At 40.4% G+C, this 17,727-nt stretch overlaps 1 protein-coding gene across 6 annotated transcripts in view; it reads left to right on the forward strand.

The window, feature by feature from the left end:
- Window positions 1-17,727, forward strand: part of LOC115218414 (DDB1- and CUL4-associated factor 17) — a 107,688-nt gene that overhangs the window by 44,626 nt on the left and 45,335 nt on the right. For 5 of the 6 annotated variants that reach the window (XM_029788210.2, XM_036508207.1, XM_029788211.2 and 2 more), the window contains 2 exons: window positions 14,043-14,112; window positions 14,808-14,897. In XM_029788210.2, coding sequence (XP_029644070.1) covers window positions 14,043-14,112; window positions 14,808-14,897 — 160 coding nt within the window. The remainder of the gene's footprint in view (window positions 1-14,042; window positions 14,113-14,807; window positions 14,898-17,727) is intronic. The other variant, XM_029788213.2, reaches the window with a different exon arrangement.

Consider the following 17,727-nt stretch of genomic DNA (forward strand, 5'->3'; position numbering starts at 1 on the left):
AGTACTCTCTCATTATATTATTCTTTCTCTCTTTCTTTCAGTATTCTCTCATTACTCTGTCTAGCTCAAACATGTTTTTCGTTTAGTCTTGTCTCCCGGTTCATAGCCACTTATCTTTCCCCTAAAAATCTCATTTTCTCAGATTTTTCAAACCTACTTTCTTGCTCACACGATTAACAGAACCTCTTCCTAGTTTATGGTGCTCCCGCACTCCCACCCCATCCACACATGCCGGAAGTTCCTATTCTTTGCCATCCCGGGGTTGCTTCCCATGAAGACTGCAAATACTCTTTCACCATTCCTACCCCTAGTCTCGACCTATGTAAGGTAATGTTCATACAGTGCAAAATATGAAAGGCTAGTGTTATGCAGGTTGTACTGAAGGCTACTGTATTACTTGCACATGAATTCTGCCAAATGCGAGCTTTCTTTTCAGGTACATGAAGCTACTGTCCACCGTCCCAGGGTATCTAGGGCCCATGCCTCCCACACCCTCAGGGTTGGCACCCTCAATGTTGGCACACTGAAAGGTAGGTCTGGCGAGATAGTCGAGATGCTTGAACGGAGATGTGTGGATATATGCTGCATGCAAGAAATAAGGTGGAGAGGAGGATCTGCTAGGTTCCTCACAGGCAAGGAACGCAGGTACAAGATTTTCTGGGCAGGGAACACTGACGGGGTTGGTGGCGTGGGTATACTTATCGCTGAGAAATGGGTAGATAAAGTAATTGAGGTAATCAGAGTATGTGACAGAATACTTAAGATTAGATTAGTGCTTCATCATAGTTTAGCAACCATTATATCAGCCTATGCTCCTCACTCGGGGCTACCTGATGGACAGAAAGACCGATTCTATGACACTCTACTGCAGACTACCTCGTTGACGAACGACAGAGACCTTCTCTTTGTGGCTGGTGACTTCAATGGTCACGTTGGACGACATGCTGGGGGCTTCCATGGCGTACATGGAGGCTATGGCTATGGTTTCCGCAATGAGGAGGGAACCAGGCTGCTGGAGTTCTGCGATGCAAATAATCTTATGATTTGCAACACTAACTTCAGGAAACCTACAAGCCACCTAGTCACCTACCGATCGGGCCAACATACCAGCCAAATTGACTACATCCTTGCCAGGCAAAGGGAGAGATGGCTGCTTATAAATGCCAAAACCTTCCCAGGCGAAGGATGTACCCCACAACATAGACTGGTAGTTAGTGACTTTAGGATCAGGACTAGGAGGACAACCGGAAGACGACCAACATGGAGAAGAAGGATCTGGAAGCTTAAAGATCCTGCGAATGGACAGAGATTTAGGGACATGCTACTTGAAGCCTTTAACGAAGTAGAAGGGGATAGAGTATCACATGGAGTAGAAGGCAACTGGACGTTTCTAAGGGACTGACCAGATCTGTGGCTGGTGCAAAGTCCCCTCTCGTCCCAAGGTAACGTGGTGGTGGAACAGTGTTGTAGACAGGGCTATTAGAGAAAAGAGACAGACTTGGAAGCACTGGAAGAATGGTGGTAGCAGGGAATTGTATCAAACTGCCAAAAGGGAAGCTAGGAGACAGGTCTATCTAGCCAGAGGGGAAGCAGATAAGAAAAAATTTGCCAATGTTCTGTGCCGTGAGGACCAAAGACTGGAGGTGTTTCGCGTTGCAAGACAGTGTGTGAGAGAGAATTGTGATGTGGTAGGAAAGAAGTGTGTTCGCATGGAAGATGGTTCACTTGCGCTAAATGAGGGTGCAAAGAGAGAGGTTTGGAGACGCCACTATGAAAGGTTGCTGAATAAAGAAAATGAATGGGATAAAGAGAGTCTGCCGAATGCCGACCCAACAGAGGGACCAGCTATCCGAGTTGATAGTTCCTTGGTAGCTAAGGCAATTAGAAGCATGAAGACAGGGAAAGCCCCAGGCCCATCAGGAATCACTGCAGAGATGCTCAAAATATCTGGTAGTGTCAGCTATAGCCTAGTCACCCATATAGTTAATCAGGTGATACACGAAGGAGTCATACCCAATGACTGGTGTAGCAGCATAATAGTCAACTGCTACAAAGGTAAAGGTAACGCCCTAGATACAAATAATTACAGAGGTATCAAGCTGTTGGATCAGGTGATGAAGGTTACGGAGAGGGTCATAGCCCAACTAATTAGAGAGAAAGTTAGTTTAGATGAGATGCAGTTTGGGTTCGTGCCAGGGAAAAGTACCACTGATGCTATATTCCTGGTAAGGCAGCTGCAGGAGAAATACCTAGCCAAAGATAAGCCCATGTACCTAGCTTTTGTTGACATGGAGAAAGCCTTCGAGCTGTGCAAGCCATGTACAGGGACGCTGCTAGTAAGGTGAGGGTTGGCAACGAGTACAGTGAAGAATTCCGGGTAGAGGTAGGGGTCCACCAAGGCTCAGTCCTCAGCCCCCTCCTATTTATCATAGTCCTCCAGGCAATAACGGAAGAATTCAAGACAGGATGCTCTTGGGAGCTCCTCTATGCTGATGACCTTGCTCTAATTGCTGAGTCACTGTCAGAACTGGAGGAGAAGTTTCAGGTGTGGAAGCAAGGATTAGAATTGAAGGGCCTTAGAGTCGATCTAGCTAAAACCAAAGTCGTAATCAGTAGGAAGGTAGACAAATCACAAACGCCTTCAGGTAGATGGCCCTGCTCGATCTGTAGAAAAGGTGTAGGTAGAAACTCTATAATATGCACCAAGTGTAAGCTATGGACACATAAGAGGTGCAGCAATGTCAAAGGAAGGCTAACTAGGAAGATGGTTTTTGTATGTGGCAGATGCTCAGGAACAATAAACACTGAAAATGCTCTGAGACCAACTTCTGTCACTTTGCAGGGAGAAAAGCTAGAAATAGTTGATAGCTTCCGTTACCTAGGTGACCAAGTCAGCAGCGGGGGCGGGTGTGCTGAAAGTGTAACTACTAGAGTAAGAATAGCTTGGGCAAAGTTCAGAGAGCTCTTACCTCTGCTGGTGACAAAAGGCCTCTCGCTCAGAGTAAAAGGCAGACTTTATGAGGCGTGTGTACGAACAGCCATGCTACATGGCAGTGAAAAATGGGCCGTGACTGCTGAGGACATGCGTAAGCTCACAAGAAATGAAGCCAGTATGCTCCGATGGATATGTAATGTCAGTGTTCATACTTGACAGAGTGTAAATACCTTGAGAGAAAAGCTGGACCTAAGAAGCATCAGTTGTGATGTGCAAGAGAGACGTTTGCGCTGGTATGGGCATGTGGCGAGAATGGATGAAGATAGTTGTGTGAAAAAGTGCCACACCCTAGTGGTTGAGGGAACCTGTGGAAGAGGCGGACCCAGGAAAACCTGGGACAAGGTGGTGAAGCACGACCTTCGAACTTTAGGTCTCACTGAGGAAATGACTAGAGACCGAGACCTCTGGAAGTATGCTGTGCGCGAAAAGACCCGGCAGGACAAGTGAGACCATAACCCGTGGCCTGCTACATGGGATGTAGCCAGCCCACTTATGCATACCTTCCCTTCTTGGGACACAAAACTCTACTTGTGAAGACCTGTTGAGGCAAGTGAGGATCAGAATCGAAATCAATCAATGGAAATTGCATCTGAGTTACCAGTGCCGGTGGCACGTAAGAGAGCCATCCTAATGTGGCTGTTGCCAGCCCCGCACAGACTGGCCTTGTGCCGGTGGCACGTAAAAAGCACCATCCGTTCGTGGCCGTTACCAGCCTCGCCTGGCCCCGTGCCGGTGGCACGTAAAAAAAGCACCATCTGTTTGTGGCCGTTGCCAGCGCCGCCACGACTGGCCTCGTGCCGGAGGCACGTAAAAAGCACCATCCGTTCGTGGCCGTTTGCCAGCTCCGTCTGGCACCTGTGCGGGTGGCACGTAAAAAGCACCCACTACACTCACGGAGTGGTTGGCATTAGGAAGGGCATCCAGCCGTAGAAACACTGCCAGATCGGACTGGGCCTGATGCAGCCTTCTGGCTTCACAGACCCCAGTTGAACCGTCCAACCTATGCTAGCATGGAAAGCGGACGCTAAATGATGATGATGATGATGATTAAGAAGAATATTTTAACAAAAAGATAGAAATATATGAATACTTTTGAGTATATACCAAACTTTTACTACAATAGAGGGAGGAAAAGAAATTATCCAGAAATAGTTTATTATTTATACATATTGTACACTTAAATACTAACTCATCAGATGGTATCTGTGAATATTAATTGGTATATACTGGTATTAATAAAGGAACAGGCTAATTATATATTAATAATAGTATTAATAAATTTCTATCCTTTATTAATTTCATATACATAAATATAAATATATATATATATATATATTAACAATTGAGGATAAAATCTTTAAAAGAAATTTTCAGTAGTCGCGTGAAAAACCTCGTAAGAGAAAAAATCCGTAAATTCTTCCTCTTTGAAAATATTCATTTATATTATATTGAGGGTACTACTATTCGTAGATACCAACACGCTAAGAGGGACCAATGCGGTCAAAACTACTAAAAATAAACAAAATTATTCCGACTAGACAATTTATTACCGAAATGCATTGCGAATAAGCCCGCCATTTTCATAGATATGTAAAGATAAACATTCGTACATGCTACGACGAATTCTACGGTTGGCTATCGAGCTTGTAATGTTATGTTTTCTCTTATATTTCTTGAGTTTGTTGCACTGATGAACATGAAATGCATATTCTGCATTAAATGCAAAATCACATGTGATATGTAACTGAATTCTTTTTTTAAAATGACGTGTTTTGAAGTTTTGCATTCGGTAAAATTTTGTTTATTTTTAGTAGTTTTGACCGCATTGGTCCCTCTTAGCGTGTTGGTATCTACGAATAGTAGTACCCTCAATATAATATAAATGAATATATATATATATATATATATATATATATATATATATATATATATATATATATAATTATTAATTTAATATAAAAATTGCTATAAATTTTTCCATGCTGACTACCTGGTAATTATCATTAATGTAATTTTTGTCCTTATTTTATGAGTATCGTGGCACTCAGTCAGTTTTGATGATGAAGGTTCCAGTTGATTTGATCAATGGAACAACCTGTTCATGAAATTAACATGCAAGTAGCTGAGCGCTCCACAGACATGTGTACCCTTAACATCATTCTCAGGGAGATTCAGTATGATATAGAGTGTGACAAGGCTGGCCCCTTTGAAATACAGGTACAACAGAAACAGGAAGAAAGAGTGAGAGAAAGTTGTGGTGAAAGAGTACAGCAGGGTTCGCCACCATCCCGTGCCAGAGCCTCAAGGAGCTTTAGGTGTTTTCACTCTATAAACACTCACAACGCCCAGTCTGGGAATCAAAACCGTGATCCTATGACCGCAAGTCCACTTGCCCTAACCAGTGGGCCATTGCGCCTCCACTTATGTATATAAATAAATAAATGAAATATAAATAAATGTGTGTGTATGTGTATATATATATATATATATATATATCATCATCATCATCATCATCATCGTTTAGCGTCCGCTTTCCATGCTGGCATGTGTTGGACGATTTGACTGAGGACTAGCGAACCAGATGGCTGCACCAGGCTTCAATCTTGATCTGGCAGTTTCTACAGCTGGATGCCCTTCCTAACGCCAACCACTCAAGGAGCGTAGTAGGTGCTTTTATGTGCTACCGGTACGGGGCCATTCAGGCAGTACTGGCAATGACCTCGCTCGAATCTTTTACACATGCCACCAGCACAGGTGCCAGTAAGGCAATGCTGGTAACAATCACGCTCAAATGGTGTCTTTTATGTGCCACCGGCACAGAGGCCAGATAGCCACACTGGCAACGATCACGCTCAGATGGTACTCTTAACACCCTACTAGCACGGGGCTCAAGTGCTACTAAGGCGACGCTGGTAACAATCACACTCACATGGTGCCTTTTATGTGCCACTGGCACAGAAGCCGGTTAGCCGCTCTGTCAATGATCACACTCGTATGGTGCTCTTTGCACCCCGTTAGCACAGACGCCAGTCATTGAATTTGATTTTCATTTTGATTTTGATTTCACTTGCCTCAACAGGTCTTCACAAACTGAGTTTTAATGTTCAAAGAAGGAAAAGGGACGCATAAGTGGGCTGGTTACACCCCTGGCATAGGCCCTGAGATTATGGTCTCATTTGGCTTGCCAAGTCTTCTCACACACAGCATATTTCCAAAAGTCTTGGTCACTAGTCATTTCCTTGATTAGGCCTAAAGTTCGAAGGTCGTGCTTCACCACTTCACCCCAGGTCTTCCTGGGTCTACCTCTTCCACAGGTTCCCTCAACTGCTAGGGTGTGGCACTTTTTCACACGGCTATCCTCATCCATTCTCGCCACATGACCATACCAGCGCAGTCGTCTCTCTTGCACACCACATCTGATGCTTCTTAGGTCCAACATTTCTCTCGAGGTACTTACACTCTGTCGAGTATGCACACTGACATTACACATCTATCAGATCATACTGGCTTCATTCCTTGCGAGCTTACGCATGTCCTCAGCAGTCACAGCCCATGTTTCACTGCCATGTATCATGGCTGTTCATACACATGTGTCATACATTCTACCTTTTACTCTGAGCGAGAGGCCCTTTGTCACCAGTAGAAGTAAGAGCTCTCTGAACTTTGCCCAAGCTATTCTTATTCTAGCAGCTACACTTTCAGAGCACCCTCCCCCACTACTGACTTGGTCACCTAGGTAACGGAAGTTGTTAACTACTTCTAGTTTTCCTCCCTGGAATGTGGCGGAAGTTGTTCTCTACGCATTTTCAGAGTTTATTGCTCCCGAGCATCTGCCACATACAAAAACTATCTTCCTAGTTAGCCTTCCTTTGATATTACTGCACCTCTTATATGTCCATAGCTTACACTGGGTACATCTTATAGAGTTTCTATCTACGCCTCTACTACAGATCGAGCAGGGCCATCTACCTGAAGGGATTTGTGGTTTGCCTGCATTCCTATATATATATATATATATTATATATATATATATATATATACATATATATAAGGTAAATATAGAGATATTCTATTGACAATCCAATAATTTATTTATATTACAAAATTACATTAAATACTATGAATATAACATTATATAATATAAATAATTATAAAAGCCATAAAAGGCTAACAAATTGTTTCGATTTATATATATTTTTCTGATGTACATAATCACAGTTACATTATCAAACGATCATTGAAATCTTCTTTTCGGGTACTGAACACCATCTCTCCTTCTCATGTTCCTTCACACGTCCTTTTTCCAGTTTTCAGAGTTGGCACTGAAAACTGGTAGATCGAGTGAGATTGTAGAGATGCTTGAATGGAGGCATGTTGATGTATGTTGCATCCAAGAAGTAAGGTAGAGAGGAGCCCCAGTCAGGTTCCTCACAGACAAGACATATAGGTATAAAATCTGGGAAGGTAACAGTTAGGTGATGTGGGCATACTTCTTGCAGAGAAATGTGTGCATATGGTCATAGAAGTAGTCAGAGTGTGCGATAGAGTGCTTAAGCTCAGGCTAGTCTTGTAGAATAGTATGGCAACAATTATCTCTGCCTATGCCTCACAAGCGGGCCTACCAAATAAACAGGACCACTTTCATGATATACTTCTGCAGGCTACCTCAAAGATGAATGACAATGACCTCATCTTTGTAGCTGGGGATTTTAATGGGCATGTCAGACAGCAGCCTTTCATGGTAATCTTCCATGGTGTACATGGAGGCCATGGAATTAGTTCCCAAAACAAAGTGGGAACAAAGCTACTGGAGTTCTGTGATGCAATTAACCTATTGATCTGCAACACCAACTTCAGGAAGCCAGCCAGCCAGCCACCTGATAACCTATCAATCAGGTGTCTGTGTTAACCAGATTGATTACATTCTCACCAGACAGCAGGATGCATGATTGCACTTAAATGCAAAGACCCTTCCTGGTGAAGAATGTACCCTCCAGCATAGGCTAGTCAGTGACTTTTAGACTCCAGGCCAGAAGGATGCCAAGAAGCAGATCAATCTGGAAAAGAAGGAGTTGGAAGCTTAAGGATCCTTCATATGATCAAGAGATTTAGGGACATCCTAATTGAGAAATTTGATGAGAGGGAGGAGGATCTACAAACTTGTGACATAGAGGGTAACTGGGAATTTCTACGGGACAGATTGCTGAGGGACACAGACCAAATCTGCTTCCGGTGCAAAGTCCCATCTAGACAAAGGGTAACATGGTGGTGGAACGATGCTGTAGACAGGGCCATCAGAGCAAAGAAACAGACTAGGAAAAGTGAGGGTAGTGGGGAACTGTATCAGATAGCCAAAAAGGAAGCTAGGAAACAGGTATATCTAGCCAAGGGAGGCGCAGAATAGAAGTTTGCCTATGTTCGGCGATGTGAGGAGCAAAGAAATGAAGTGTTTTAGATTGCAAGACGGTGTGTGAGAATAAATTGTGATGTTATAGGAGAGAAATGTGTATACATGGATGATGGTGCACTTACATTTAATGATTCTGCAAAGAAAGAAGCTTGGAAATGCCATTATAAAAGACTGGTGAATGTGGAGAATGCATGGGAGGTGGAGAGTCTGCTGAATGTTGACTCAATTGAGGGACTAGCTAACTGAATCAATAACACCCTGGTAAATAAAACAATTAAGAATATGAAGTCAGGGAAAGCACCCAGCCCATCAGGAATCACTGCTGAAATGCTTAAAATTTCTGGTGGTGTGGGGTTCATGAAGGAGTCATACCCAATGACTGGTGTAACAGCACCATAATCAACTGCTACAGAGGTATGAAATTGTTGGATCAGGTGATGAAAAGCTATGGTGAAAATCATAGCCCAACTAATTAGGGACAGAGTTAGTCTAGATGAGATACAGTTTGGTTTTATGCCAAGGAGAAGCACCACTGATGCTATATTTCTGATAAGGCAGTTTCAGGAGAAATACCTAGCCAAAGATAAATCTCTATACTTGGCTTTTATTGACTTAGAGAAAGCTTTTGACAGAGTTCCCTGATCCCTTATCTGGGGGTCAATGTGAAAATTGGCAATGAGTAATGAAGAATTCAGAGTACATGTAAGGGTACACCAAGAATCAGTCTTTGCCCCCTCTTGTTCATCATAGTCCTCAAGCAGTAACAGAGGAATTCAAGACAGGCTGCTCCTTTGGAGCTCCTCTACACTGATGACCTTGTTCATATAGCTGATTCACTACCAGAACTAGAGAAGAAGTTCCAGGTATCGAAGCAAGGTCTAGAACTAAAGGGCCTTATAGTTAACCTCACAAAAACCAAAGTCTTAGTAAGTAGGAAGGCAGACAAATCACAAATCCCTTCAGGTAGACAGCCCTGCTTGATCTGTTGAAAAGGCGTAGGTAGAAACTCCACAAGATTCAACTGGTGTAAGCTTTAGGCACATAAAAGATGCAGCAATATCAGAGGAAGGTTAACAGGAAAAATTGCTTTTGTGTGTGGAAGATGCACAGGCACAATGAACACTGAAAATGCATATAAAATAGACTCCAGCAATTGCCATGGGGTTAAGCTAGAGGTAGTAGATAGCTCCCATTATCTAGGTTACCAAGTTAGTAGCAGAGGTGAATGTGCTGAGAGCATAACTGTGAGAATAAGATTAAGCTGGGCAATGTTCAGAGAGTTTCTATCTCTGCTGGCAACAAAGGGCTTCTCCCTTAGAGTGAAAGGCAGATTGTATGATGCCTGTGTGCAAACAGCTATGCTACATGGCAGTGAAACATGGGCTGTGACAGCCAAGGACATGCATAGGCTTGAAAGAAATGAAACCAGTATGCTTTGCTGGATGTGTAATGTCAGTGTGCATGTTTGACAGAATGTAAGCATCTTGAGAGAAAAGTTGGGAATAAGAGGCACCAGATGTGGTGTGCGAGAGAGACAAATGCACTGGTATGGTCATGTGGTGCATATGGATGAGGACAACTGTGGAGGGAACCTGTGGTAGAGGTGGAGCCAGGAAGACATGGGATGAAGTGGTGAAGCATCATCTTTGAAATTTGGCAATGTGTTGTGCTTCAGATGACCTGTCAAGCCAAATGTAATCATAGTCATGGCTGATGCTGGTGTCACGATACTGGCACCCATGCTGGTTGCACATAAAAGCACCTTGTTACATAGGTCCTTTTTTGTCATACAGTAATGCAGAATGTTTAGCATTTTAAATCTCATGTTGTCTTAAATTTTGACACCTGTTTCTATCAGTAATCAAATGCTGTTGTCTCTCTTCTTCAGCCTCATTTCTTCTTGAAACTATACAGGGCTATGTGAAGGGCCTGGTCTATGTCCTCCCCCTCTCCACTCTTCCTGCAAACCTAGAGGAACTCGAGTAGAGAATCACTACCACACTGGAGATTGTTACCCAAGACATGCTGCAGCATGTTTAGGTGGAGCTGGACTACCAACTTGACATGTGCTGTGTCTCAGGCGGTGTGCATATTGAACATTTGTGAAATCATTCATGGAATCCACAAACCTTTGAATTTCTCATTCAAATTTGGAAGAATAAATCTTATGTTGCTCAACATTACATCTCAAAATCAAATATTTTGAAACACCCTGTATATATATATATATATATATATATATATAGGAATAAAAATTATATATAAAGAAACAAGAACGTGAAATACACAAAGGGACGAACACAGAAAACAGACGGGTCATTCGAAGCCTTTAATCTTCAGTCAGAAACCGGATGATCATAGCAAATTTCGGCTGATTAATTCTGATATTTGCTCCAACGCGGCCAGACCCAAGGAAAAACTAAGCTGTGAGCATTAGATTTCTTGGAAAAAGGAACGAATGTAAACGCAACAGGGACGAATATAAATACAAAAAACGAAAGCAAAAATAAAATTAAAACAAGAATGGTTAATAACAGGATAACAGCAAGTGTCTTGCGACTTTAGACAAAATGAGACAAATATAACTTATCTAGCAGGCGTGTTTGGAAAAAATTGCCTTTTCGGCAGAGGGGGAACGATGTTGAGCGGGCTGCGGTCACCAACGAAATGGCTTGTTAAACAGCAGGTCACAAGAGGATAGAGAGAGAGAAAGAGAGACAGAGAGAGAAGGAATTAAAGAGGGTGGAAGACAGAGGGCGCCGAGGATTGACCAGGTCACGTGAGAATAAGAGAGAGAGAGAAAGAAGGAATTAAAGAGGATGGAAGGAAGAGACAGAGAGCGCCAAAATAGCTTAGCAAAGAAGCAATGGCGCATAGCGAAGGCGAGAAAGAGAAAGACAGAAGTGAGGTATAGAGAAAGTATTTAGAAGTCGTACAAATGGATAAAATGTAAACATACATAAGGGAACGAGGTGTACGTACGCCGCAATAATATAGGAATAAAAATTATATATAAAGAAACAAGAACTTGAAATACACAAAGGGACGAACACAGAAAACAGACGGGTCATTTGAAGCCTTTAATCTTCAGTCAGAAACCGGATCATCATAGCAAATTTCAGCTGATTAATTCTGATATTTGCTCCAACGCAGCCAGCCCCAAGGAAAAACTAAGCTGTGAGCATTAGATTTCTTGGAAAAAGGAACGAATGTAAACGCAACAGGGACGAATATAAATACAAAAAACGAAAACAAAAATAAAATTAAAACAAGAATGGTTAATAACAGGATAGAGATAAAACCACTATTAGGCAAATCAAACAGTGAAAAACATAAACCAAAACATAAAAATAAAAATAATTAATATAATATACAAAATATATAAAATATAAAATTAAAAAATTAAAATTATTTAAATTTAAATTAAAAATATTAATTTACTAGCAGTATCGCCCGGCGTTGCTCGGGTTTGTAAGGGAAATAACTATATAAGCATTTTTAGAGATGTAAAGTATAATCGCCATCTCAATATGGCTAACCACAAAGGGGGTGGGGTTACTGTAGCTAATACCCAGAAGGGCTCGATATGAATCACGACTATAAGATACCCGGTTTGGGTTAAACTGCATCGCAAAATGTGGGAGTAGTTAGGAATCTAAATCGTAGAAGACAGATAGCACACAACCTCACTTTTATATATAAAGATATTTATAAATTTAAAAAAATTTTTTTTTTTTATTAAATATATATAACTATCAAAAAGTATTAAAAAGTTTAATATAAAATAAAAAGTAAAAACACTACGTACGTTTCATGCCCATAACCTAATTCGAATTATGGTTATAGTCAATCTTCAGGTTAAAGATAATAGTTAAATAAATAAGCAAATATATTTAACCCTTTCGTTACTATATTTCTGACCAAAATACTATGTGTTTCAATTAATTTCTAACATAATCATAAATTTAGTCTGGTTTCTTTAAACAACTATAACTTTTTTATTTATCAATATATTAATGTGATTTTTGGACGATAATTTAATGAAATGTTCTCAACCAATTCTATACTATAAGGGTTAAACAATATTTTTTAAGAAATAAATAAAATAAAAATGTTTCTTATAAAAAAATCTATTATCAAACTAGAAACTTTAACGATTATGATTATGTCATACAATCCAATTATAATGTTAAATATTAATTTTTAAGGTAAGAATAGATAGAAATGTATTTATCTATTCAAATATAATATGGCTTTAAAAAAACATAATAAACTCACGAATAACCTAATCTCAGTTATAGTCAATATCTAATTACCTAATTATTTAACAAAAAAATAATCACTATTCATATTATTAAGTTAAAGTTCAAATCAAATAATTATAAAATATTTGAATAGTAACTAAATTATCAATAAATATATATAAATATAAGAATTAAGATCTAAAATTATCTCTGTCAATAAATATATATATGTATAATAAAAAACTAAATGAATTAATTATTCATTATTACTTATGAAATATATTAAAAATTAAAAGATTAAAGATGAAAAAGCAAATTGTAAACAAATAAAGTATCTTAAAAAAACCCTATAACTATTTAACGATCCATATATCTCGTTGGCTAATTAATAACTTACAAAAACCATATAGTTAAGAACTAATAATGAAATAATGAAATACATATCTTCAACAACTAAATCAGTGCTTTTCAACCTTTTTGCTGGAGCAGAACCCCAAGAAAACATTTCACTGGCTCGAGGAACCCCTGTGCAATAATTTAATTGTCTTATGCACACATATCTGCACAGGAGAATTAAAAATTACTGTCGATTTTAGCATTTTTGTAACTTCTTGCGGAACCCCTGGACTGTACTGGTGGGACCCTAAGGTTCCATGGAACCCTGGTTGAAAACCACTGAACTAAATACTTATACAATGAAATTATCAATCTGTTGTTATATAGTATCCAATAAATACTACGAATATATTTATCAATGAAAATAGCTATATATAAGCTATAATAAAACAAAGTCAACTAAAAAAATCTCCCAAAATTCACGGAATTAAAATTACACTTCGATCGTTGTACAAAACTGTAGATGAACTGTTTACGAAGTATAATCACGTGTTTTCACGAATGTACTAAAGAGATTTGCTCTGATATTCTCATTTAAATATGAATAGGTAAATACGGGCGGGTTTGGGCAGTTTGGTCACATTAACCAAAACTTTTTTCAGGCGGCTTTGGGCGGTCAGTAGAGATCTTTGACCAGAAAAGGTCTGCATCTCTTTGATCTATTAATGTATACTGTGGAGCATACATATATAAACACACACACACATACATACAGGTATGTGTGAGTGTGTATGGAAAGTAACAAATAGGTTTAAAGATAGAGGCAGGAAGTGAGCATATTTATTAGATTTGGTTAAGAAAGAATGATAGCTGTGATGAAACAATAAAATCAGGAAGATTTTGCTATTCCTTTTAGATTGCATAGGAAGGTTGTTGGAGTAACATTCACATGGTTGTACGCCAATGTTTATTTGTCTCTTCCTCCATTATCATAAAAGTATGTTTGTATGCCTTTGTCAATAATAAATTTATTCATTCCTAAATGTTATTTTTCCAGAACAATTGAATGGGATGATCCTCAGTATTCTATAGCAATATCATCAACTACTATTACGACATTTTCACAGGTATGTATTGATATTTAAATAATTATGATGGTTCTTACTCTTCCACTTTTTTTAAGTCATTAGGCGCAGCCATAGTGGTGGGGAAATAGCTGGTAAGATCTTTTTTGGTCAAATTCTTTTTGAGTTCCATAATTCTTTGATTTTCTTTGTTGAACAACTAATTTATGGGACATAATAAACGTAGACACGATATACATACGTACACATGTATGTAATTTCTATCTTACATCCACTTTCCATGCCGGCAAGAGATGGATGAATGGTGAAGGTAACTGATACCAAAAGACAGGGAGGGAGTGTGGAAGGCACATGCAATTTCATTGCATCTCTTAAGCATATTATGCCTCCAGGTAAGTGCGAGAGTGATAAGAATGAGAGAGGGAGGTAATCACATCAGGAACATTGTACAATGACATATTGAGAAGGGGCAAGGATGAAGATAGTCATCATGGTCCCTTCCTCCTGGAGAACTTTCAGATTGGAAAATGATGGAAAAGCTCCAAAAGGCCTTGAGCCAGCTTGTTTGGGATAATCTCTACAGGAATGGCTGTCTATGCCTTTCCCTTAAATGCTAATCTTAGAAATCATTATACTACTACTGCTGCTGCTACTGCTGCTACTACTACTACTACTACTGCTGCTGCTACTGCTGCCACCACCACCATCACCTATTTTTATACTGTTTTCTGTTGTAGCCTGACCAAAACAGAACACTTTGTAAAGCCATTGCTCTGTTCAGTGTTGCCCCACTCAAATTTATTGGCATGTTCACCTTAGACTCCAAGGTATGTTGAATATCACAATTATCTTGATATCTCTTATTATAAAAGGCAGATTTTATCTGCCTCCCTTTGGGAGTTATACAAATCTACAATATAGGATTTCTTCAATTACAATTTACCTTGCATTTTTAAGAGTACAATGCATCGCGTCATGCCAGGTCCAGTTTTTAAAATTTAAACTCCAATTAAGCAAAATTTACAGAAAACTCACATTCTGGTGTGTGTGTCAAATGCTTTTCTTAGTCTGGTTTACACCACACGCAAACGCACACACACAGTGGGCAACGAATAAAATGAAAGTAATTGACTTACTGTAGTGAGTGATTCTTTCACTCTGCCTCCCACTTCCTCTTTCCACACATAGACACGCAAATATATAAATAAAATTGTAAGCTAACGTGCGTGTGTGTGAGTGGGTGTGTGTGGGTGTGCGCGTGTGTGTGTGTGTGTGTGTGCGTGTGCGTGAGTGTGTGACAGGAAAGTTTTTTACGACGAATATAACACCTATATCCAAGTAGCAGAAAGATAAGACAGTAAGGTGTGATTTGAGGGAGATTTGGCTGCTATTTCTACCATGTCTAGCTGCCATGTAGGGGTCTCCCTCATAGGCTCAGACCGGTCCACTTGTGAAGACCGGTTGAGGCAAGTGAAAATCAAATCAAATCAAATCAAAATAGACAAAATAGATGAACATCAATGGAATTTGTATCTTGTGGTACCAGTGCCTGTGGCACACAAGAAATCCATCAGTGCCGTAGTCAGTGCGGTGGGCACATGACAAACACCATCCGATCGTGGCCGTTCGCCAGCCTCATCTAGCACCTGTGTCGGTGGCACATAAAAACACCATCCGAAGACCCGGCAAGACTAGTCAGGCCATAACCCATGGCCCCTACCTGGGACGTAGTCAGTCCACCTGTGCATACCTTCCTTCTTGTGACACTTGTGAAGACCTGTTGAGGCAAGTGAAAATCAAATCAAATCAAATCAAAACAAATCAAAATAGATGAACATCAATGGAATTTGTATCTTGTGGTACCAGTGCCGGTGGCACGTGGCATATAAGAAAACCATCCGAACGTGGCCGTAGCCAGTACCGCATCGACTGGCCTCCGTGCTGTGGGCACGTAACAAGCACCATCTGATCGTGGCCGTTTGCCAGCCTCATCTGGCACCTGTGTCGGTGGCACATAAAAACACCATCCGAGCGTGGCCGTCTGCCAGCCTCGTCTGGCACCTGTGTCGGTGGCACATAAAAACACCATCCGAGCGTGGCCGTCTGCCAGCCTCGTCTGGCACCTGTGTCGGTGGCACATAAAATCACCCACTACACTCTCGGAGTGGTTGGCGTTAGGAAGGGCATCCAGCTGTAGAAACACTGCCAGATCTGACTGGACTGGTGCAGCTTTCGGGCTCCCCAGACCCCAGTTGAACCGTCCAACCCATGCTAGCATGGAAAGCGGACGTTAAATGATGATGATGATGATGATGATAGATAAGACAGTAAGGTGTGATTTGGGGGAAATTTGGCTGCTATTTCTACCAGGTCTAGCTGCCATGTAGGGGTCTCCCTCATAGGCTCATACATACATATATACATAGATAAGACAGTAAGGTGTGATTTGGGGGAAATTTGGCTGCTATTTCTACCAGGTCTAGCTGCCATGTAGGGGTCTCCCTCATAGGCTCATACATACATATATACATAGATAAGACAGTAAGGTGTGATTTGGGGGAAATTTGGCTGCTATTTCTACCAGGTCTAGCTACCATGTAGAGGTCCCCCTCATTGGCTCATATATATATATATACATACTTATGTATGTATATATATATGAGCCAATGAGGGGGACCTGGAAATTTGGCTGCTATTTCTACCAGGTCTAGCTGCCATGTAGGGGTCTCCCTCATAGGCTCATACATACATATATACATAGATAAGACAGTAAGGTGTGATTTGGGGGAAATTTGGCTGCTATTTCTACCAGGTCTAGCTGCCATGTGGGGGTCTCCCTCATAGGCTCATACATACATATATACATAGATAAGACAGTAAGGTGTGATTTGAGGGAGATTTGGCTGCTGTTTCTACCAGGTCTGTTAGGCCTTCTCATGTAAACTCAAGCTTTCTCATGCCTTGAACATAAGACCAAAGCAGAGAATGTATTCTTTTATTCTTCTGCTTTTTCCAGCCATTGGTCTGTGGCCATGCTGGGGCAATGCCTTGAAGAATTGTAGTTTAATGAATCAACTCGTTTTATTTTTGTAAGCATTGTACTTATTCTATCTGTTTCCTTTGTCAAACCACTAGGTGACAGGGATGTAAACAAACCAACATTCGTTGTCAAGCAGTGGTGGAGGACAATCACAAGCACAGACACGCACACACACACACACATACATGCATACACATATACACACATACATATATACATACATACATATATATATATGTGTGTATATATATATTGCAGCGTGGAAGGTGTTTGTAAGCCATTTAAGAAACACACAAAAACCGTTACATTCACTTCAACATTTAAATTTAATTTGCCAAAATATTTTCGTCGCTTTGAGACCGCGACCTGTTCACTGACAAAAATATCGTGCTAACAGGTCGCGGTCTCAAAGCAAGGAAAATATTTTGACAAATTAAATTTAAATGTTGAAGTGAATCTAACGGTTTTTGTGTGTTTCTTAAATGGCTTATAAACACCTTCAACGCTGCAACTGTTTTCGTTCCAGCACACGATCTCAGATCAAGTCACTTGCTATGCAAGTACATCTCTGTAACTATATATATATTTATATATATATATATATGTATATTGGTAAA

The sequence above is a fragment of the Octopus sinensis genome, linkage group LG13 (assembly GCF_006345805.1).
Source record: "Octopus sinensis linkage group LG13, ASM634580v1, whole genome shotgun sequence".
Taxonomy (NCBI): Eukaryota; Metazoa; Mollusca; class Cephalopoda; order Octopoda; family Octopodidae; genus Octopus; species Octopus sinensis.